The sequence below is a fragment of the Thalassophryne amazonica genome, chromosome 7 (assembly GCF_902500255.1).
Source record: "Thalassophryne amazonica chromosome 7, fThaAma1.1, whole genome shotgun sequence".
In the NCBI taxonomy this organism is placed as follows: Eukaryota; Metazoa; Chordata; class Actinopteri; order Batrachoidiformes; family Batrachoididae; genus Thalassophryne; species Thalassophryne amazonica.
The window spans coordinates 72,395,960-72,419,208 of NC_047109.1; the positions used below are offsets into that span (position 1 = coordinate 72,395,960).

Sequence of the window (23,249 nt, forward strand, 5' to 3'; positions counted from 1 at the left end):
CCTAATATTAGCATTTTCCATCTGAATCACAAGCTCAAAGCACTTTACAATGATGCCTCACATTTACACACCTTGCGTGGCACTCAGCTGCACACCGGGAGCAACTGGGGTATTAAGGACCTTGCCTAAGGGCCCTGAGTGATTTTACAGTCTGGCAGGGGTTTGAACCAAAGATCCTCTGGTCTCAATCCCAATCACAAAACCAACCTGAATTCCTGATGGCAGCACGACAAGTGATGTAATCTATTAGTTTGCGATACTGTCACGAAATTTCTTACATTGTCATGATGGTATCATGAAATTTGGGGCGACTGAGGGGATGTGTTTGATTTTAGGGTTAGAGTTAAAAATGGTGACTGAAACTTGACCGCATCACAAAAACGTAACACATTTCGTGATGTATCATGACAAAAAACAAGAAAAACAAGCAAACAAAAACATGAGACTGGGCTGCACAAAACAGGCATTAAAGTTTTCAGCCATAGGTACTCAAAAATACTATTGTAATGTATTCATATTATTAACTAGCATGTTGCCCGTGGGGATCCAGGGGCTGCAGATTGGGTAGTGTTTATAAAATAGGTATCTGACATTTTTCAAGGGTGGTCACAAATTGTGCAAAGTTTCTATAATGAGTTGGAATGGCGTGTGATTGGAGAATGTTTTTAGAACCTTAGACCTTAACAGTTTTTGGAAGAAAAACTCAACCCTTTTTTTTTTTTCCTGTTAATCACATTATTTTTTTTAATGTTAATTTAGTCTTAATGTATTTATACATTGTTTAGGTTCTTGTTATCATAAGACACTATTATTATTATTATTGCTGTTATTATTGTCATCATCTTTATTATTATCAGTATTATTATTATTATCATTATTATTATTATTTTATTTTTACTTCTATTTTGTCATTTGATTTTTAAATGGACCACAATGGAAATAAGTGTTTTCACTTTCTCATGTCATCCATGTGTGGATGTGTGTGCATGTGTGTAGTCTTACACACCTCTCTGCAGCTTCTCTCCCCCTGCCATCCCCTCATTACCCCATCCCCGTAGAGACGGTGCCTGCTTCCAGACCACCAATAACCAGCAAAAATCTATTTAAGCATAAAAATTCAAAAAGAAAAAATAATATAGCACCTTCAACTGCACCACAGACTAAAACAGTTAAATGTGGTCTATTAAACATTAGATCTCTCTCTTCGAAGTCCCTGTTAGTAAATGATATAATAATTGATCAACATATTGATTTATTCTGCCTTACAGAAACCTGGTTACAGCAGGATGAATATGTTAGTTTAAATGAGTCAACACCCCCAAGTCACACTAACTGCCAGAACGCTCGTAGCACGGGCCGAGGCGGAGGATTAGCAGCAATCTTCCACTCCAGTTTATTAATTAATCGAAAACCTAGACAGAGCTTTAATTCATTTGAAAGCTTGTCTCTTAGTCTTGTCCATCCAAATTGGAAGTCCCAAAAACCAGTTTTATTTGTTATTATCTATCGTCCACCTGGTCGTTACTGTGAGTTTCTCTGTGAATTTTCAGACCTTTTGTCTGATTTAGTGCTTAGCTCAGATAAGATAATTATAGTGGGCGATTTTAACATCCACACAGATGCTGAGAATGACAGCCTCAACACTGCATTTAATCTATTGTTAGACTCGACTGGCTTTGCTCAAAATGTAAATGAGTCCACCCATCACTTTAATCATATCTTAGATCTTGTTCTGACTTATGGTATGGAAATTGAAGACTTAACAGTATTCCCTGAAAACCCCCTTCTGTCTGATCATTTCTTAATAACATTTACATTTACTCTGATGGACTACCCAGCAGTGGGGAATAAGTTTCATTACAGTAGAAGTCTTTCAGAAAGCGCTGTAACTAGGTTTAAGGATATGATTCATTCTTTATGTTCTCCAATGCCATATACCAACACAGGGCAGAGTAGCTACCTAAACTCTGTGAGTGAGATAGATTATCTCGTCAATAGTTTTATATCCTCATTGAGGACAACTTTGGATGCTGTAGCTCCTCTGAAAAAGAGAGGCTTAAATCAGAAATGCCTGACTCCATGGTATAACTCACAAACTCGCAGCTTAAAGCAGATAACCCATAAGTTGGAGAGGAAATGGCGTCTCACTAATTTAGAAGATCTTCACTTAGCCTGGAAAAAGAGTCTGTTGTTCTATAAAAAAAAGCCCTCCGTAAAGCTAGGACATCTTACTACTCATCACTAATTGAAGAAAATAAGAACAACCCCAGGTTTCTTTTCAGCACTGTAGCCAGGCTGACAAAGAGTCAGAGCTCTATTGAGCCGAGTATTCCTTTAACTTTAACTAGTAATGACTTCATGACTTTCTTTGCTAATAAAATTTTAACTATTAGAGAAAAAATTACTCATAACCATCCCAAAGACGTATCGTTATCTTTGGCTGCTTTCAGTGATGCCGGTATTTGGTTAGACTCTTTCTCTCCAATTGTTCTGAATTATTTTCATTAGTTACTTCCTCCAAACCATCAACATGTCTATTAGTCCCTATTCCTACCAGGCTGCTCAAGGAAACCCTACCATTAATTAATGCTTCGATCTTAAATATGATCAATCTGTCTTTATTAGTTGGCTATGTACCACAGGCTTTTAAGGTGGCAGCAATTAAACCATTACTTAAGAAGCCATCACTTGACCCAGCTATCTTAGCTAATTATAGACCAATCTCCAACCTTCCTTTTCTCTCAAAATTCTTGAAAGGGTAGTTGTAAAACAGCTAACTGATCATCTGCAGAGGAATGGTGTATTTGAAGAGTTTCAGTCAGGGTTTAGAATTCATCATAGTACAGAAACAGCATTAGTGAAGGTTACAAATGATCTTCTTATGGCCTCAGACAGTGGACTCATCTCTGTTCTTGTTCTGTTAGACCTCAGTGCTGCTTTTGATACCTAACCCTAATCCTTCCTCTAACACTAACCATACCCCCCCCCCCCCCCCGCCCGCTGCACTTTTAATTACATGCACCCGTCAAGGAATGTATTAGACCATAAAATTTTATTACAGAGATTAGAGCATGCCATAGGAATTAAAGGCACTGCGCTGCGGTGGTTTGAATCATATTTATCTAATAGATTACAATTTGTTCATGTAAATGGGGAATCTTCTTCACAGACTAAGGTTAATTATGGAGTTCCACAAGGTTCTGTGCTAGGACCAATTTTATTCACTTTATACATGCTTCCCTTAGGCAGTATTATTAGACAGCATTGCTTAAATTTTCATTGTTACGCAGATGATACCCAGCTTTATCTATCCATGAAGCCAGAGGACACACACCAATTAGCTAAACTGCAGGATTGTCTTACAGACATAAAGACATGGATGACCTCTAATTTCCTGCTTTTAAACTCAGATAAAACTGAAGTTATTGTACTTGGCCCCACAAATCTTATAAACATGGTGTCTAACCAGATCCTTACTCTGGATGGCATTACCCTGACCTCTAGTAATACTTTGAGAGATCTTGGAGTCATTTTTGATCAGGATATGTCATTCAAAGCGCATATTAAACAAATATGTAGGACTGCTTTTTTGCATTTGCGCAATATCTCTAAAATTAGAAAGGTCTTGTCTCAGAGTGATGCTGAAAAACTAATTCATGCATTTATTTCCTCTAGGCTGGACTATTGTAATTCATTATTATCAGGTTGTCCTAAAAGTTCCCTGAAAAGCCTTCAGTTAATTCAAAATGCTGCAGCTAGAGTACTGACAGGGACTAGAAGGAGAGAGCATATCTCACCCATATTGGCCTCTCTTCATTGGCTTCCTGTTAATTCTAGAATAGAATTTAAAATTGTTCTTCTTACTTATAAGGTTTTGAATAATCAGGTCCCATCTTATCTTAGGGACCTCATAGTACCATATCACCCCAATAGAGTGCTTCGCTCTCAGACTGCGGGCTTACTTGTAGTTCCTAGGGTTTGTAAGAGTAGAATGGGAGGCAGAGCCTTCAGCTTTCAGGCTCCTCTACTCTGGAACCAGCTCCCAATTTGGATCAGGGAGACAGACACCCTCTCTACTTTTAAGATTAGGCTTAAAACTTTCCTTTTTGCTAAAGCTTATAGTTAGGGCTGGATCAGGTGACCCTGAACCATGCCTTAGTTATGCTGCTATAGACTTAGACTGCTGGGGGGTTCCCATGATGCACTGTTTCTTTCTCTTTTTGCTCTGTATGCACCACTGTGCATTTAATCATTAGTGACTGATCTCTGCTCTCTTCCACAGCATCTCTTTTTCCTGATTCTCTCCCCTCAGCCCCAACCAGTCCCAGCAGAAGACTGCCCCTCCCTGAGCCTGGTTCTGCTGGAGGTTTCTTCCTGTTAAAAGGGAGTTTTTCCTTCCCACTGTCAATCAATCAATCAACTTTTTTTTCTTGTATAGCGCCAAATCACAACAAACAGTTGCCACAAGGCGCTCCACATTGCAAGGCAAGGCCATACAATAATTATGAAACACAGTCTACGTCTAAAGCAACATAACCAAGGGATGGTCCAGGGTCACCCGATCCAGCCCTAACTATAAGCCTTAGCGAAAAGGAAAGTTTTAAGCCTAATCTTAAAAGTAGAGAGGGTATCTGTCTCCCTGATCTGAATTGGGAGCTGGTTCCACAGGAGAGGAGCCTGAAAGCTGAAGGCTCTGCCTCCCATTCTACTCTTACAAACCCTAGGAACTACAAGTAAGCCCGCAGTCTGAGAGCGAAGCGCTCTAATGGGGTAATATGGTACTATGAGGTCCCTAAGATAAGATGGGACCTGATTATTCAAAACCTTATAAGTAAGAAGAAGAATTTTAAATTCTATTCTAGCATTAACAGGAAGCCAATGAAGGGAGGCCAACACGGGTGAGATATGCTCTCTCCTGCTAGTCCCCGTCAGTACTCTAGCTGCAGCATTCTGAACCAACTGAAGGCTTTTTAGGGAACTTTTAGGACAACCTGATAATAATGAATTACAATAGTCCAGCCTAGAGGAAACAAATGCATGAATTAGTTTTTCAGCATCACTCTGAGACAAGACCTTTCTGATTTTAGAGATATTGCGTAAATGCAAAAAGGCAGTCCTACATATTTGTTTAATATGCGCTTTGAATGACATATCCTGATCAAAAATAACTCCAAGATTTCTCACAGTATTACTAGAGATCAGGGAAATGCCACCCAGAGTAACGATCTGGTTAGACACCATGCTTCTAAGATTTGTGGGGCCAAGTACAATAACTTCAGTTTTATCTGAGTTTAAAAGCAGGAAATTAGAGGTCATCCATGTCTTTATGTCTGTAAGACAATCCTGCAGTTTAGCTAATTGGTGCGTATCCTCTGGCTTCATGGATAGATAAAGCTGGGTATCATCTGCGTAACAATGAAAATTTAAGCAATACCGTCTAATAATACTGCCCAAGGGAGGCATGTATAAAGTGAATAAAATTGGTCCTAGCACAGAACCTTGTGGAACTCCATAATTAACTTTAGTCTGTGAAGAAGATTCCCCATTTACATGAACAAACTGTAATCTATTAGACAAATATGATTCAAACCACCGCAGCGCAATGCCTTTAATACCTATGACATGCTCTAATCTCTGTAATAAAATTTTATGGTCAACAGTATCAAAAGCAGCACTGAGGTCCAACAGAACAAGCACAGAGATAAGTCCACTGTCCGAAGCCATAAGAAGATCATTTGTAACCTTCACTAATGCTGTTTCTGTACTATGATGAATTCTAAAACCTGACTGAAACTCTTCAAATAGACCATTCCTCTGCAGGTGATCAGTTAGCTGTTTTACAACTACCCTCTCAAGAATCTTTGAGAGAAAGGAAGGTTGGAGATTGGCCTATAATTAGCTAAGATAGCTGGGTCAAGTGATGGCTTTTTAAGTAATGGTTTAATTACTGCCACCTTAAAGGCCTGTGGTACATAACCAACTAACAAAGATAGATTGATCATATTTAAGATTGAAGCATTAAATAATGGTAGGGCTTCCTTGAGCAGCCTGGCAGGAATGGGGTCTAATAAGCATGTTGATGGTTTGGATGAAGTAACTAATGAAAATAACTCAGACAGAACAATCGGAGAGAAAGAGTCTAACCAAATACCGGCATCACTGAAAGCAGCCAAAGATAACGATACATCTTTGGGATGGTTATGAGTAATTTTTTCTCTAATAGTCAAAATTTTGTTAGCAAAGAAAGTCATGAAGTCATTACTAGTTAAAGTTAATGGAATACTCAGCTCAATAGAGCTCTGACTCTTTGTCAGCCTGGCTACAGTGCTGAAAAGAAACCTGGGGTTGTTCTTATTTTCTTCAATTAGTGATGAGTAGAAAGATGTCCTAGCTTCACGAAGGGCTTTCTTATAGAGCAACAAACTCTTTTTCCAGGCTAAGTGAAGATCTTCTAAATTAGTGAGACGCCATTTCCTCTCCAACTTACGGGTTATCTGCTTTAAGCTACGAGTTTGTGAGTTATACCACGGAGTCAGACACTTCTGATTTAAAGCTCTCTTTTTCAGAGGAGCTACAGCATCCAAAGTTGTCTTCAATGAGGATGTAAAACTATTGACAAGATACTCTAACTCCCTTACAGAGTTTAGGTAGCTACTCTGCTCTGTGTTGGTATATGACATTAGAGAACATAAAGAAGGAATCATATCCTTAAACCTAGTTACAGCGCTTTCTGAAAGACTTCTAGTGTAATGAAACTTATTCCCCACTGCAGGGTAGTCCATCAGGGTAAATGTAAATGTTATTAAAAAATGATCAGACAAAAGGGAGTTTTCAGGGAATACTGTTAAGTCTTCTATTTCCATACCATAAGTCAGAACAAGATCTAAAATATGATTAAAGTGGTGGGTGGACTCATTTACTTTTTGAGCAAAGCCGATAGAGTCTAATAATAGATTAAATGCAGTGTTGAGGCTGTCATTCTCAGCATCTGTGTGGATGTTAAAATCGCCCACTATAATTATCTTATCTGAGCTAAGCACTAAGTCAGACAAAAGGTCTGAAAATTCACAGAGAAACTCACAGTAACGACCAGGTGGACGATAGATAATAACAAATAAAACTGGTTTTTGGGACTTCCAATTTGGATGGACAAGACTAAGATACAAGCTTTCAAATGAATTAAAGCTCTGTCTAGGTTTTTGATTAATTAATAAGCTGGAATGGAAGATTGCTGCTAATCCTCCGCCCCGGCCCGTGCTACGAGCATTCTGACAGTTAGTGTGACTCGGGGGTGTTGACTCATTTAAACTAACATATTCATCCTGCTGTAACCAAGTTTCTGTTAGGCAGAATAAATCAATACGTTGATCAATTATTATATCATTTACCAACAGGGACTTAGAAGAAAGAGACCTAATGTTTAATAGACCACATTTAACTGTTTTAGTCTGTGGTGCAATTGAAGGTGCTATATTATTTTTTCTTTTTGAATTTTTATGCTTAAATAGATTTTTGCTAGTTATTGGTGGTCTGGGAGCAGGCACCGTCTCTACGGGGATGGGGTAATAGGGGGATGGCAGGGGGAGAGAAGCTGCAGAGAGGTGTATAAGACCACAGCTCTGCCTCCTGGTCCCAACGCTAGACAGTCACAGTTTGGAGGATCCCAAAAAATTGGCCAGATTTCTAGAAATGAGAGCTGCTCCCTCTAAAGTGGGATGGATGCCGTCTCTCCTAACAAGACCAGGTTTTCCCCAGAAGCTTTGCCAATTATCAATGAAGCCCACCTCATTTTTTGGACACCACTCAGACAGCCAGCAATTCAAGGAGAACATGCGGCTAAACATGTCACTCCCGGTCTGATTGGGGAGGGGCCCAGAGAAAACAACAGAGTCCGACATTGTTTTTGCACAGTTACACACCGATTCAATGTTAATTTTAGTGACCTCCGATTGGCGTAACCGAGTGTCATTACTGCCGACGTGAATTACAATCTTACCAAATTTACGCTTAGCCTTAGCCAGCAATTTCAAATGTCCTTCGATGTCGCCTGCTCTGGCCCCCGGAAGACAATTGACAATGGTTGCTGGTGTCGCTAACTTCACATTTCTCAAAACAGAGTCGCCAATAACCAGAGTTTGATCCTCGGCGAGTGTATCGTCGAGTGGGGAAAAACGGTTAGAGATGTGAACGGGTTGACGGTGTACACGGGGCTTCTGTTTAGGGCTACGCTTCCTCCTCACAGTCACCCAGTCAGCCTGCCTTCCCGACTGCACGGGGTCTGCCAGGGGGGAACTAACGGCGGCTAAGCTACCTTGGTCCGCACCGACTACAGGGGCCTGGCTAGCTGTAGAATTTTCCACGGTGCGGAGCCGAGCCTCCAATTCGCCCAGCCTGGCCTCCAAAGCTACGAATAAGCTGCACTTATTACATGTACCGTTACTGCTAAAAGAGGCCGAGGAATAACTAAACATTTCACACCCAGAGCAGAAAAGTACGGGAGAGACAGGAGAAGCCGCCATGCTAAAACGGCTAAGAGCTAGTAGCTACGCTAAGCTAGCGGATTCCCAAACAGGGAATCCGACACTAGACAGGCTGTGGAGCAGCACAGGTAACGCACGACAACAGTGCTAAAATAAAATAAAAATCCACTAGACAGGCTGTGGAGCAGCACAGGTAACGCACAACAACAGTGCTAAAAATAAAATAAAATAAAAATAAAAATCCACTGGACAGGCTGTGGAGCAGCACAGGCAACGCACGACAACAGTGCTAAAACAAAATAAAAATCCACTAGACAGGCTGTGGAGCAGCACAGGTAACGCACGACAACAGTGCTAAAATAAAATAAAAATCCACTAGACAGGCTGTGGAGCAGCACAGGTAACGCACAACAACAGTGCTAAAAAATAAAATAAAATAAAAATAAAAATCCACTGGACAGGCTGTGGAGCAGCACAGGTAACGCACAACAACAGTGCTAAAAAATAAATAAAATAAAAATAAAAATCCACTGGACAGGCTGTGGAGCAGCACAGGTAACGCACAACAACAGTGCTAAAACAAAATAAAAATCCACTAGACAGGCTGTGGAGCAGCACAGGTAACGCACAACAACAGTGCTAAAACAAAATAAAAATCCACTAGACAGGCTGTGGAGCAGCACAGGTAACGCACGACAACAGTGCTAAAACAAAATAAAAATCCACTAGACAGGCTGTGGAGCAGCACAGGTAACGCACAACAACAGTGCTAAAACAAAATAAAAATCCACTAGACAGGCTGTGGAGCAGCACAGGTAACGCACAACAACAGTGCTAAAACAAAATAAAAATCCACTAGACAGGCTGTGGAGCAGCACAGGTAACGCACGACAACAGTGCTAAAACAAAATAAAAATCCACTAGACAGGCTGTGGAGCAGCACAGGTAACGCACAACAACAGTGCTAAAACAAAATAAAAATCCACTGGACAGGCTGTGGTGCAGCACAGGTAACGCACAACAACAGTGCTAAAAAATAAAATAAAATAAAAATAAAAATCCACTGGACAGGCTGTGGAGCAGCACAGCCAACGCACGACAACAGTGCTAAAACAAAATAAAAATCCACTAGACAGGCTGTGGAGCAGCACAGGTAACACACGACAACAGCGCTAAATAAAAATCCACTGGACAGGCTGTGGAGCAGCACAGGTAGCGCACGACAACAGCGCCCAAAAAAATAAAATAAAAATCAAAATCCACTGGACAGGCTGTGGAGCAGCACAGGTAACGCACGACAACAGTGCTAAAAAATAAAATAAAATCCACTGGACAGGCTGTGGAGCAGCACAGGTAACGCACGACAACAGTGCTAAAAAAAAAATAAATAAATAAAAAAAAAAATAAATAAATAAAATAAAATAATAAAATAAAAATCCACTGGACAGGCTGCGGAGCAGCACAGGTAACACACGACAACAGTGGTAAAAAATAAAATAAAAATCCACTAGACAGGCTGTGGAGCAGCACAGGTAACACACGACAACAGTGCCAAAAAAAATAAAATCAAAATCAAAATCCACTGGACAGGCTGTGGAGCAGCACAGGCAACGCACGACAACAGTGCTAAAACAAAATAAAAATCCACTAGACAGGCTGTGGAGCAGCACAGGTAACGCACGACAACAGTGCTAAAATAAAATAAAAATCCACTAGACAGGCTGTGGAGCAGCACAGGTAACGCACAACAACAGTGCTAAAAAATAAAATAAAATAAAAATAAAAATCCACTGGACAGGCTGTGGAGCAGCACAGGTAACGCACAACAACAGTGCTAAAAAATAAATAAAATAAAAATAAAAATCCACTGGACAGGCTGTGGAGCAGCACAGGCAACGCACGACAACAGTGCTAAAACAAAATAAAAATCCACTAGACAGGCTGTGGAGCAGCACAGGTAACGCACGACAACAGCGCTAAATAAAAATCCACTGGACAGGCTGTGGAGCAGCACAGGTAACGCACGACAACAGCGCCCAAAAAAAATAAAATAAAAATCAAAATCCACTGGACAGGCTGTGGAGCAGCACAGGTAACGCACGACAACAATGGTAAAAAATAAAATAAAAATCCACTGGACAGGCTGTGGAGCAGCACAGGTAACGCACGACAACAGTGCTAAAAAATAAAATAAAAATCCACTGGACAGGCTGTGGAGCAGCACAGGTAACGCACGACAACAGTGCTAAAAAAAATAAATAAATAAATAAAAAAAAATAAAATAAATAAAATAAAATAATAAAATAAAAATCCACTGGACAGGCTGCGGAGCAGCACAGGTAACACACGACAACAGTGGTAAAAAATAAAATAAAAATCCACTAGACAGGCTGCGGAGCAGCACAGGTAACACACGACAACAGTGGTAAAAAATAAAATAAAAATCCACTAGACAGGCTGCGGAGCAGCACAGGTAACACACGACAACAGTGGTAAAAAATAAAATAAAAATCCACTGGACAGGCTGTGGAGCAGCACAGGTAACACACGACAACAGTGGTAAAAAATAAAATAAAAATCCACTGGACAGGCTGCGGAGCAGCACAGGTAACACACGACAACAGTGGTAAAAAATAAAATAAAAATCCACTGGACAGGCTGCGGAGCAGCACAGGTAACACACGACAACAGTGGTAAAAAATAAAATAAAAATCCACTAGACAGGCTGCGGAGCAGCACAGGTAACACACGACAACAGTGGTAAAAAATAAATAAAATCCACTGGACAGGCTGCGGAGCAGCACAGGTAACACACGACAACAGTGGTAAAAAATAAAATAAAAATCCACTAGACAGGCTGTGGAGCAGCACAGGTAACACACGACAACAGTGGTAAAAAATAAAATAAAAATCCACTGGACAGGCTGTGGAGCAGCACAGGCAACACACGACAACAGCGCCAAAAAATAAAATAAAAATCCACTGAACAGGCTGTGGAACAGGCTGTCGCCAAGTGCTTGCTCACAGGGGGTCGTTTTGACCGTTGGGGTTTTTCCATAATTATTGTATGGCTTTGCCTTACAATATAAAGCGCCTTGGGGCAACTGTTTGTTGTGATTTGGCGCTATATAAATAAAATTGATTTGATATGATTTGAATTGATCCATGTATTTTGAACATATTTACAAATATATTATGTACTTAAATTGCATACAGCATGTGTGTATGTGCATCATGTATGCACATACACATGCTTTTAACATATAGATGATTTAACCCCCCCCCCCCCCCCCCCCTGCTGGATTGGAATGTGAGTCCAGAATATAAGTATCAATGTCCATTGTTCAGTCTTGTTAGCTAATATATGTAGCTTCTCTAAAAATATTAGTCCTATCAACATTCAGTTTTGGTGCTGGTCATCCTTGACCCAACATATATAAACATACCAAACGGCAAATGTCAGCTCTTCCCAGTGTGTGCGTGATCAAAATTGCACGCACGCATGCGCACGCAGATCTTTTTGTCTTTTCTGCATTCTGCTGTAAGTAGGTGCTTTTAATTTGACAAACAGCAACTATGGTGGAAGACATTAAAAACACTACACTTTTCACTTATGGTACTGGGAGCATGATATTTAAGTCACTTATGGTAACAGCAACATAACACTTAACTGACTAAATCAACTGAACTACAAAAACACTAAATACAAACCAATTAAACTATAAAAAATAAATCAATAACACTAACAACACTGTTAAAATAACACGAACCACAATAACAACAGTTAAAACCTCAAAACCGCAAACTTCCATGGTGCATTGCAGCACAACCTCCATTGTTTACTGGTTTGCTAAAATTGCTAATTACTCAAAAAAATATTTGTCCTATCAACTTTCTGATTGAGCACCGTTCATCGTTGACTCAAAATACATAAGTATACCAAATGGCAAATGTCAGTTTCGCCATGATCGAAGCCATAGATATGCACACATGCACGCGCGCACACACACACACAGACACACACACGCACGCACACAAAGGCCACTTGGCTATTATAATATACATAACAACCACAACAGTAACAGCAATAATAATAATAATAATAATAATTTTTAAGCAGTTTCGAAAGAATTATGTGTTTCTGTGGCTGTTGATGTAAATGGCAAGGAGCTGCTGTTTGCACTCCTTTCACTGTGTGGCCCACACAGCTGGCAGGATGCCTCCCTCACCGTTAGGAATCATGCATTCAATATCACTTGAATTGTTCAATAATTGGCTTTAGGATTGACAGGTTCTACAAGATTTGCGTAGAATGTTGTGTAATTGCATTAAAAACAAATATATCATCATAAAACGTATGACTCATAGTCAGTGTTGCAGACCTGTTTTTTTATACAGTACATGTAAAATATTGCAGTTTTCAGTATATATTACCAGCCCAGTCTCTTTTGTCACTTTTTTGTCCTCCCGTCACAAAAGGATTTCAATTTTCGTGACAGCGTTTTTTTTTTAAACTTATTATTACTAACCCTATTCCTACCCCCAACCCTAACCATAACCTAACCCTAATCCTTCCTCTAACACTAACCATACCCCCCCCCCCCCCCGCTGCACTTTTAATTACATGCACCCGTCAAGGAATGTATTAGAATGAATTTGTGCTGCCTTGAAAAAAATTTGCACTTTTTGTGACAATATGACAAACCAATAGATTAATGTATATTTCGTGCTGCTGAATCATGACAATCCGTGAGACTGGGTTGATATTACACTGGAGCAGATACCGTCATGTGACGCTGATAAGAGTATATGACTCCGCCTAGATGGGACACCGGTCCATTATAGGTAACATCCCCGGCAAGCCTGGCACCCATTTACACTTGGGTGGAGTGGAACAGTAAATGGTCAATGGTAAATGGACTGCATTTATATAGCGCTTTTCCATCTGCATCAGATGCTCAAAGCGCTTTACAATTATGCCTCACATTCACCCCGATGTCAGGGTGCTGCCATACAAGACGCTCACTACACACCGGGAGCAATAGGGGTTTTAAAGGCCTTGCCCAAGGACCCTTAGTGATTTTCCAGTCAGGTAGGGATTTGAACCCATGATCTTCTGGACTCAAGCCCACCATAACCACTAGACCATCACCTCCCAACCAATCCAACAGTGCAGATGAAGCACCCTGTCCAAACAGACAGGTAGCGTCAACAGGAACTGAACCCATGTCAACATGATACTCTAACCCCTTATCCCACTGAGCTCCCTTCTCTACAGTGATAAGGTGAACATAAAATCACAACTACATGCATGTAATGCCAAAATACTGATTCAAAAACAGATTTTGCACACTATGACACTATATGTGAATAAAACACTGAATCTGGCGATATAGTGACATGTGATTTTCCAGGTGTAATTAAAGTTACCGCTCGTAAAGTGATGCCCGTTTGCAGGACCCTGTTGATTCATGGTTCAAAATGGCCTACAGATAGAAGCATGGCAGATAATGTGGTCAGTAATACAGTAGTGGGACAGTATATCAAGATGCTGTGTCTTTTTCTCACTTCCCCTCCCGACTTCCCCTTGCGCAGGGTTGAACACAGCGTGCTAAACCCAACGCTTACTGTCAGTGAGTCTATTAATATTAGCTTTCTCTCTCGACTCTCCCTCTCTCCTACTGTCTTTTAAAACCTCCTTTTAAAATGCACCATATTTGTTGATGCAGGCCAGCATTTGTGTTCTGAATCTATTGCTTCTGAACAGTCAGGGAGACGCACGTGCAACTGCAAATTTTATTTGCACTAATTTGTCCGTGAGCACAAAGTTGAATCAGCCTCTATAATTAAGCTGTTACAGTGGGCAATAATCTTACAAGAAAGCTGGAGCTTTATCTGAGACTGGCTAAAACCGTTGCATGGCACCGTTATCCACAACATCTTAAACAGGCCAAATTTTATGCTGTATAATCCTATGTCATGAAAACATGATGCAACAGAAGGAAGAAGGTACACGAGTTGCGAGATCAGTCTGGACTGTTTCTGTTACTCTCCTTAGGGTATTTTGGCAGAAATGAAACTACACTGCAACAACCCTTAACCCCCCCCACCCCCCAACACTCCCAATACCCTCCCCTGTAAAAAAAAAACAAACAAACAAAAAAAAACACTCCATGTCCTGATTCAGGACACAACCATCAAAGGGTTTGGGGTGGGGGCTGGCTGAGTGGCAGAGTGCAAACAGTCCAGAATGGTATGTCAAAATTCTGCACGAGTAAATCTAACCTTTACAACAAATGAAAAAAGGATGAAAAATTGATGTCAGTGATTAAACTATTGTTTAATATAAATAACTGATTTAATATATGCAAATGGAACTGGCTGATCGGGGGGCAAAAATTAAAGGGCTATGTTACAACCACATAACGATGTGCTATTTACAACTTTCTGCTGTCTCAAACTGATGCAGCAGATGTTGTTTTGATTTCCTGTTTTGTATTTCTTCAGCTTTGTAAAACTGTAAAAACCTTGCAATTGTCAGAATGGCCTCAGCAGTGGGTCACCCCTCTGATTCTGGTCTGCTTGAGGTTTCTTCCTCAATACCATCAGAGGGAGTTTTTCCTTGCGGCTGTCACCTGTGTACTTGCTCTAGGGGTTGGTAAGGTTAGACCTTACTTGTGTGACGCGCCTTGAGGCAGCTCTGTTGTGATTTGGTGCTATATAAAGTGAAATAAACTGAAATTGAAAGCTGAATTGATAGTGTATAACCTGACCATTATGCGGAGTATAAAACAATACTGTGACATTTGATGTCAGAAACCGAACATTTTTTTAATATATCATCCATCTCAACTTGTTAATAAAATTATAGCAATTAGCTCCAAATGTCAATTTTCCAAATGTCCAAATTACATGCTTGAATTGCCTGAGATTGCAGGAAAATGCACCCTTAATTTAAAAATATTTTCTGGGGGAGCATGCCCCTGCACCCCACTAGTCAACCCCCCCTTCTAAGAAACATAGATCTGCCCCTGCAAAAGATATACTGCTTCCTTATTTAATGCTGATTAGAGCATTTCCAGCATTTTATAGTGCATGTAGGGATATGTTTGTGTGTGTGTGTGTGTGTGTGTGTGCGTGCGCGTGTGTGAAGATTTGATTTTACTGCACACAGGCTTGTTTGAGGAAAAGTAACACTGAATGCAATTAAATGAAATGTGTGAAACACTGTGCTATAGCCATATAAAAGTCAACATGTAATGTTATATAATGGCTGAGTGGATCCTTGTCATTTAATTGGTGCTTTGTATGTCACATGACATGGATTAATTCATCCCATTTGTGTTGCATTGCATTTAGAGTGCGTTTTGTTTCCATTTACAGTGCAAATTTGGTGCCATACATTTGGTACCATTGCACATTGCACGCGCACGCACACACACACATGCACACACACACACACCTACAAACACGCACATGCGTACATACACACACGCAAGCACATACATGCACACGCACACATACGTGCGCACACATGCATACAACGCACGCGTACGCACACACAAAACAAATCCACTGCACTATAAGCCATCTGGAGGCTGTTAGCAGGATGTTAGAATGAAAAGCTGGACTAATTTCTCTGATTTTTAATTTTTTTATTTTTTTGCTGCACTGAGGAAATACACAGTCCTTTTGTTGGTCGTACACACACGCACAAGCGCGTCCCTTTTGTGTGAGAGCACGCACGCACCCACTGTAAACCACCTGGATGCATGAAAAGCTGAAAAGCTGATGTGATTTTTGGCTGGACTGTGGAACTACACAGTGTCTTTTTTTTTTTTGTGGAAGTCCGAAGTCAGTGCACAGCATCACTGGACTGCACGTCACAATTTGGACTTTAGCAGCAATGGACACCAAAATGTAAGTCCCTTTTCTGTTGTTTATAAATTAATAAAATACCAAATGACAAGAATCTATTTTAGCCGTTATATAAAACAAATAATGAATGTTTTTACATTTTTTCAATGGAACAAATATTTAATTCGGTGAAATATTTGTACCATTGAACTCATAAACATTCAATATTTGTATATCATTTATTTAGTTTTTTCCCTGACAACTAGAAAAAACATGAATATAAATCACAGAGCAGCAAGTGAAAATAATGTGCACTTATTCTCTCTGATTATAATTCAGAATTCATTTTTTTCTCCTGATATTTTCTTAAATTAGATTAGATGAGAAAGAACGTTATTGATCCCTTGGAAAGACTCAGGAAAATCTTCATATAGTTTCCAAACTATTGCTTCACATTAATTGAAGGAACCTTTGGTCCTCCATCCTTGCAGTCTGCTGTGTGCATTTTAGGGAAGAGTGATAACTTTGCACAGCACCGTCCACGTCAGAAGTGACTCACCGACTTTAATCTGTGAACTCACTAAGTTAGTAAGGTACATTTTCATTGTACATGTATGAGTTTATTCTCACTTTACTCTCTGATGGAGTGATATGATTTCACATTATAAAATCAGACCAGCTAAGTGACATGTAAAAATTGGTTTCTGGTAACTGGTGAGTCATGTCACAGGTTGTGCCACAGTTCTCTGTGTCGGTCAAATGTGACCTCTTTATGAGTCCCAGCTGGCCACCAAAACAGCACAGAGGGTCACCACAAATTAATAATCAATTATAAATTAGATTATTATAATTAATCTGTTTATAATTCATCAATATAAAAAGAAATGACATAAAATAGTAAAAAAGGAAACTATTTTTTAAAGTTACTTCTCAGAAACCAAGGAATCATCTTTCATATATTTTTAATCAAATGAGTTCAAACACATTCAGCTTGTTTTTGGAGACCAGACAAAACTAGTTTATCTCATTTTTAGAATGTTTAAATCCAGTTTAAATCAGGTCATTGTTGGTTTAAAGCTGTTAAAAATGTAACATTTGCTTTTAAACCAAATGAAAGCATCTTACAAGCACCTTAAATAAGTTATTCATTAGATTAAAACCAGTTAAAAGAAGCTTTTCCCTGAGCCAAACTAAAGCTAGTTGAAGAATGTAAGACTTAAAGTCTTTTGTTGTTGGTTTGGAGTAATTTAAAGTCAGTGAAAATGAGGTAATATCTGGTTTAAATCTGTTTAAAATGCTTTGATTTAAATCATTTATTGTACTTGGTGTAGAATTGATGAAAACAGTCCAAAACAGTTTATCTCAAACAAAACAAGCAGAGCAAATCATTACAGATAAGAAGTTGGAAAAAATAATAATAACAAGTTCATTGTTGTTGACTGACAGTTGATTAGAGTTATATGTAATTTCCCCTTCCAATATATTTTTTTTGTATATATATTTTTTGTCTTTCTGTCCTTTGCTCCCTATGAAACATTCACAATGAATGTACACATAAAAAGCAGTTTGCAAATTCATAAAATTCCTGGAATTAACATTCTGGTGTTTGAATGAAAACGAGTAAAGCGACAATCAGTGCACCTGTAGCTCCCCGCACCAACAAACTCACAGAGAAAGTTGGAACCAGTTCCAAAGCAGCACATGAACAAACAGCTGACGTGCTCAACGTCTCGAACCTGAACACATGCGTAACCGTGCCACAGTGCACGGCGAGAAAAACAAGGCTGTGACACAAGTAAAATGTTGCCAGTGATGAGGTGAGACACTTCAGAATGTTTATACTGTATTTTCAATGAAGCTGCTTTTCACATTGCACTTTGCTCACTCAGTATAAAACACACACACACACACAGAAACAGGTCTGACCTTCTTATGTGGGCATCCATCCATCCATCTGTCCTCTTTGACCCAACTCTAACTCTTTGATGTTCTCTAATGAGTTTAGTTTGTTGGCATTAATCAGTTCTCTCACTCTCTCTCTCCCCCACAAACCTTAATTGGTGTCTGTAAATGAAGGCCAGCAGACAGACAGCTGCACACACACACACCCACACTCACCTGGCAACCAGATACAGGAGAAGTCCTTCGGTGCTACTGCTGCCGTGGTGCTCATGTCTGTGTGCGCGCTACCCAAAGAAAACTCTCACTCTCCCTCTCTTGGACCAGGAGGAGGAGTGTATTAATCATATGAGAACATCACTCTCTCCTCTCTCTCTCTGTCTCTCTCCTTCATGCATATGACAGTCCTCACACCCAGGCCCCACCTCCTCCCCCACATCCTGCACGCACAACAGGACGCAAGCCTCAAAGAGTAGGAACTCTGCACAGAGAGGAGAGAAATATATAACAGGCAAAAAACAAAAACAAAAACCGGAGGGCCACGCGAGAGGTTTGAGTGGGAGAGAGTGAGTGTGAGAAGAGATCGCAGAGATAGATGAGGTGAAAAAGAGGGGGATGACGGGTACAGATGGAAAGTGCATGGCGCGGCTGGAAACAGCCACTCACACACACACACGCTCACGCACTCGCTCGTTCTCACGCAAGAGCACCACAGCAGCAGCTTCAGGCCTCCGAGGAGGAAAGCGCGGCTCACACACTTCCACTGGCTGGTCTGCTTCTCCCGCGTCGGGCTTTTTTGTTAAAAAAAAATCTCTGCTGTGAGTCACCATGGTCCTTGTTGTCGTGGGTGTGGGAGGGAGGTGGTCTGCGGGGTGGGGAGGTCGACACGGGCAGGAGAACACGTGTGTGACACATCTTCACCTCAGCTTTCCAGCCACGGAAAAAACAGTCACACATCAGCAGCGTCAGTGCCGCTGACTGACCACCACACACACACACACACACACACACACACACACACACACACACACACAAGAGTGGAGTGGAAGTGGAACCCGGTTGGATGAAAGTTACCGCGATCAAATAAATAAGTCACAATTTTGAAATCTGAATGTGAGAACAACCGACAGAAGAGGCCACGAGATGGCGCTGTTGCTTCTCATTCTGATGAACTCCATCCAGTTCACTGACGGTGCCCCGCTTCCACCTCTCCCTCTCTGCACTGAGTTCACTCATTGAGAAGTTAACAGCTGCAAAGTTCTCCAGTTTAACCTTATAAATGCTTTATGTGGTGATTTACAGCAGCCTGATTCACTGCAGGACAGATGCACCTCAAACACACATGCACACCGTCTGTCCTATGAGGTCACACACACACAGAGGATGATCCAGAGCGTCTGAGTTTATAATATCCACAAAGATGCGCTGATTAATGGAGGGTTAGTTGTAGGGGCTCATTAAGAAGTTTAGAACTGTCTGTTCTCGTGTTCCCTGTCCTGATGGGTGAAGTATCAGATCTACAGCACAGTTTGATCAAAATTTCAAATGGACAAAATATCAATGTCAACCATTTGGAAACATAACCATGACAAAATGGGTGTGGACAACATCAAATCGTCAGTTTATTTTATTTTTTGTTTTTTTAGTTGTATTTACAGTCCAGTCTCACGTTTTTTTTTTTTTTTTTCATCCTCCCGTCACGAAATGATTCAAATTTTCATGTTGGGTTTTTTTTTTTAACTCACTATTACGAACCCTACTCCTACCCCCAACCCTAACCTTAACCATAACCTAACCCCACTCCTTCCCCTAACCCTAACCATCACCACCCCGACCCTCCTCCCCTGCACTTTTAATTACATGCACTTGTCACGGAATGAATTAGAACAAATTTGTGCTCCCATGATGAAAATTTTGCACTTTTCATGACAATATGACAAACCAATAGATTAATGTATATTTCGTCCTGCTGAATCAAGACATGCCGTGAGACTGGGTTGTGTATTTAATATGTATTAATTTTGCCCAGATGAAGGTTTGGCCTTCATCAGGGTACGTATTCTTGAAAACAGCGTTTGTGCACACATGCACACATGCTAAACTCTGTGCAAGGACAGTGACAGACTGCACATTGGGAGGAAGCATTTCTCAGGGTAAGAGGTCGTCTGAGCACCCTGGCTTTGGCCGTGACCTTTGCTCAAACCCCAGTCTTCCAACTTAACTGCCAAAATGTGTGTGTACGTGTGTGTTTATTTGAACAGCACTAATAGGGTTCAGCTGAATGTAAGTGTGCTTGGTTTGTGTAATCGTTGTTCAGTTCAAGGCCATGCCATGACAAAGTCTGAGCCATGGTTACCATGATGACCAGATCTAGCAACATGCCAACACTGTCCGCTTAAGATTATACCGGGCTACATGGCGCTTGACATTAGTGAGACAGTAAGTAATTTTAATAAAAAGAGCTACAACTAACAGTTTTATCATTAATTAATGTGTCAATCACATTTTAAGATTAATGCTGCACTCTATGATATGTCAGACAGCAGTGCACAGTGCTTATTACCGTGCCTTAAAAGTCCAAAGCGATGTCTTCAAAATACTTCGTTTGAACAAAAGTGTAAAATCTCAAAATATTCAATTAAATTTGATACTAGAGCACCGCTTTTGTGGAGTGCAAACCTCTGCCAACAATATTTTCCAATTTCACAAATTCTCAAGGTCAAAGTCCTGTTAGAAGTGGCTTTCCATAAGCAAAATATAATTTAAAATATTGATCAAAAGGCATTTTCAATGTTAAAATCCAACCTGGTCTCAAGGCAAGTCGTGATTCAGCAGCACAAAATATACATTCATCTATTGGTTCATGATGTTGTGACGAAAAGTGCCTCATTTTTGTCACAGCAGCACAAATTCATTCTAATTCATTCCATGATGGCTGCAGGAAATTAAAAGTGAAGCCGGGGGGTAGAGTAGTATTAGGTTATGGTTAAGGTTTGGGTTGGGGGTAGGAGTAGTGAATAGGGATAGTAATTAGTAATAGTGAATAGTAGTAGTAATTAGGAATAGGAATAGTGAGTTAACAAAAATCCCATCACGAAAATTTTTGCTCATTTCGTCACGGGAGCACCTGCAATATGGATCAAGCTTTGTCTGTTCATTCAGAGTGCCAGTTTAGACCTCATTGTCACAAATGAGAGTGATTGAAGCACTTTTGATTGAGATATAATGCAAAATGTACATCAAATGGGCTTTTCAATATTAAATTCAAATGTCTACAAAATCCACACTCCAGATCAGATCTGGATCAGAATTTGTCAGGTGATAGTGAGAGCCACTCTGCACCTCACTTTCAAATATGAGTGTGATTTGGGCACATTTGATTAAGATATATATTGTAAAATATACATTAAATGGGGTATTCAATGTTACATTTAAATGGTCACAAAATCTGTCATCTGGATCAGATCTGAATCAACTTTGTCCGTCAATAAAGGATACCATCCTACATAACGCTTTCAAATATGAAAGAAATTCAATCTCTTTTGAAAGAGTTATGAATTTTTGAAAATTTGTTCAATGTTAAAAGATAGGGATTTTTCCCATTTTACAAGATTTTTCCTGACTTTGACCTATGACTTTGAAAATTTAATCAGTTCTTGCCTATCAGAATATGTATCCTCTGTAAAAATTTCATAACAATAGCTGAAAAAATGTGGGTTACAGGCTGTTCACAAACATGCAAACAAACACACAAACAAGCAGGGGTGAAAACATTACCTCCGCCCAACTTTGCTGGTGGTGGTAATAAAACACAGCACCTGTGGTGGTGATGGTGTTCACCTATTTTAAAGGCTAAATCCAATCAGATACACATTTTTTTCTAATGAGCATTATTTGAATGATTAATCGATTGCTGGCAATTTGACTTTTTTTTCTCCTTAGTCAGCAGACTAATAATATAGGCTGGTCTTTCTTTTTTAAATTAATCATGCAGTCTGTGAGGTCTCAAAAGGCTCACTGTGATTTCCTAAAGGACATTTTTAAAATAGCTTGAATGATTGAGACAAAAGTAAAAAGAAAACCACAAACATTTAATTTCTGTTGATGTGAAACAGTGAAAACAAGCAAATTATCCTCTTTAAACAGCTGAAAGCAAATAAAGTTTGCCTTTTTTCCTTGAATATCTTTGAAATTGTTTGATTATTGACAAATAAGGATTATTAGTCAGTCTGTTGACTGATCGATAATCAATTATTTTTTTTCCATTCTAAAACATGCATTTCATCATAAATGTCTGTGATTGTGATGATATTAATTGAAGGCTACGTTTACGCGGAGTGTCTTTTGGTCGCAGCTGAAAGTTATGCCAGTGTGTTAACAAACACGCACAATCTGATAGCGGGACCTCAGGGAGGTAGAAGGGGGTGGGGGAGGATGAGGCCTCCGGAACGCCATCAGTCACTTCACTGTCATAGGGAGAGAGAGAGAAGCATGGGCGATCTTGGTACGGGCAGAGAAGGTTGGGGGGTTTCTGAGACAGAAAGAGGAGCAGTAAAAAAACAATGAGGAAAGAGAGACTGGAAGGAAGATGAGAGAAAAAAGAGATAAAATGCTAAGGGGAAGACAGTAGGGGGATGGTGGGATGAATGTATGGATGGAGGGAGGGTTGTGTGTGTAATGGGTCACTGCAGGGACAAATCTGAGGTCTACAAACCGTTCGGGACCCCTCTACGACCCGGCCCTCTTACATCTTGTGCAGCCTCGGGCCTGGACACACACGAGCTCTAATTTATATAATCCATCATATTCTTCTTCTAATGGAAGGGTCGGAGGCGTGATGGAGCCAACGAGTCCAACTGCAAGGCCAGACACTTCAAATCCAGTCTGCTGTGTACAGTAGACACGCAGCCCCATGAGGAGTTGCAGGATTACAAACCGGAGGTCCAACAGCGTGGAGACCAGAGCGTTTGAGGTTTCTCGTATGAGAAGCAGCGGGGGCTAAAACGCTCACAC

General features: G+C 40.2%; 1 protein-coding gene across 4 annotated transcripts in view; it reads right to left on the reverse strand.

The window, feature by feature from the left end:
* Window positions 1-23,249, reverse strand: part of pou2f2a (POU class 2 homeobox 2a) — a 110,298-nt gene that overhangs the window by 26,230 nt on the left and 60,819 nt on the right. Inside the window, exon 1 of one of the 4 annotated variants that reach the window (XM_034174425.1) lies at window positions 18,456-18,617. The exons of the other annotated variants lie outside the window; for them this stretch is intronic. Within the exon in view, the coding sequence (XP_034030316.1) occupies window positions 18,456-18,510 (55 nt within the window). The 5' untranslated portion in view covers window positions 18,511-18,617. Of the gene's footprint in view, window positions 1-18,455; window positions 18,618-23,249 lie in introns of those variants that run through there. 4 annotated transcript variants of the gene reach the window in all.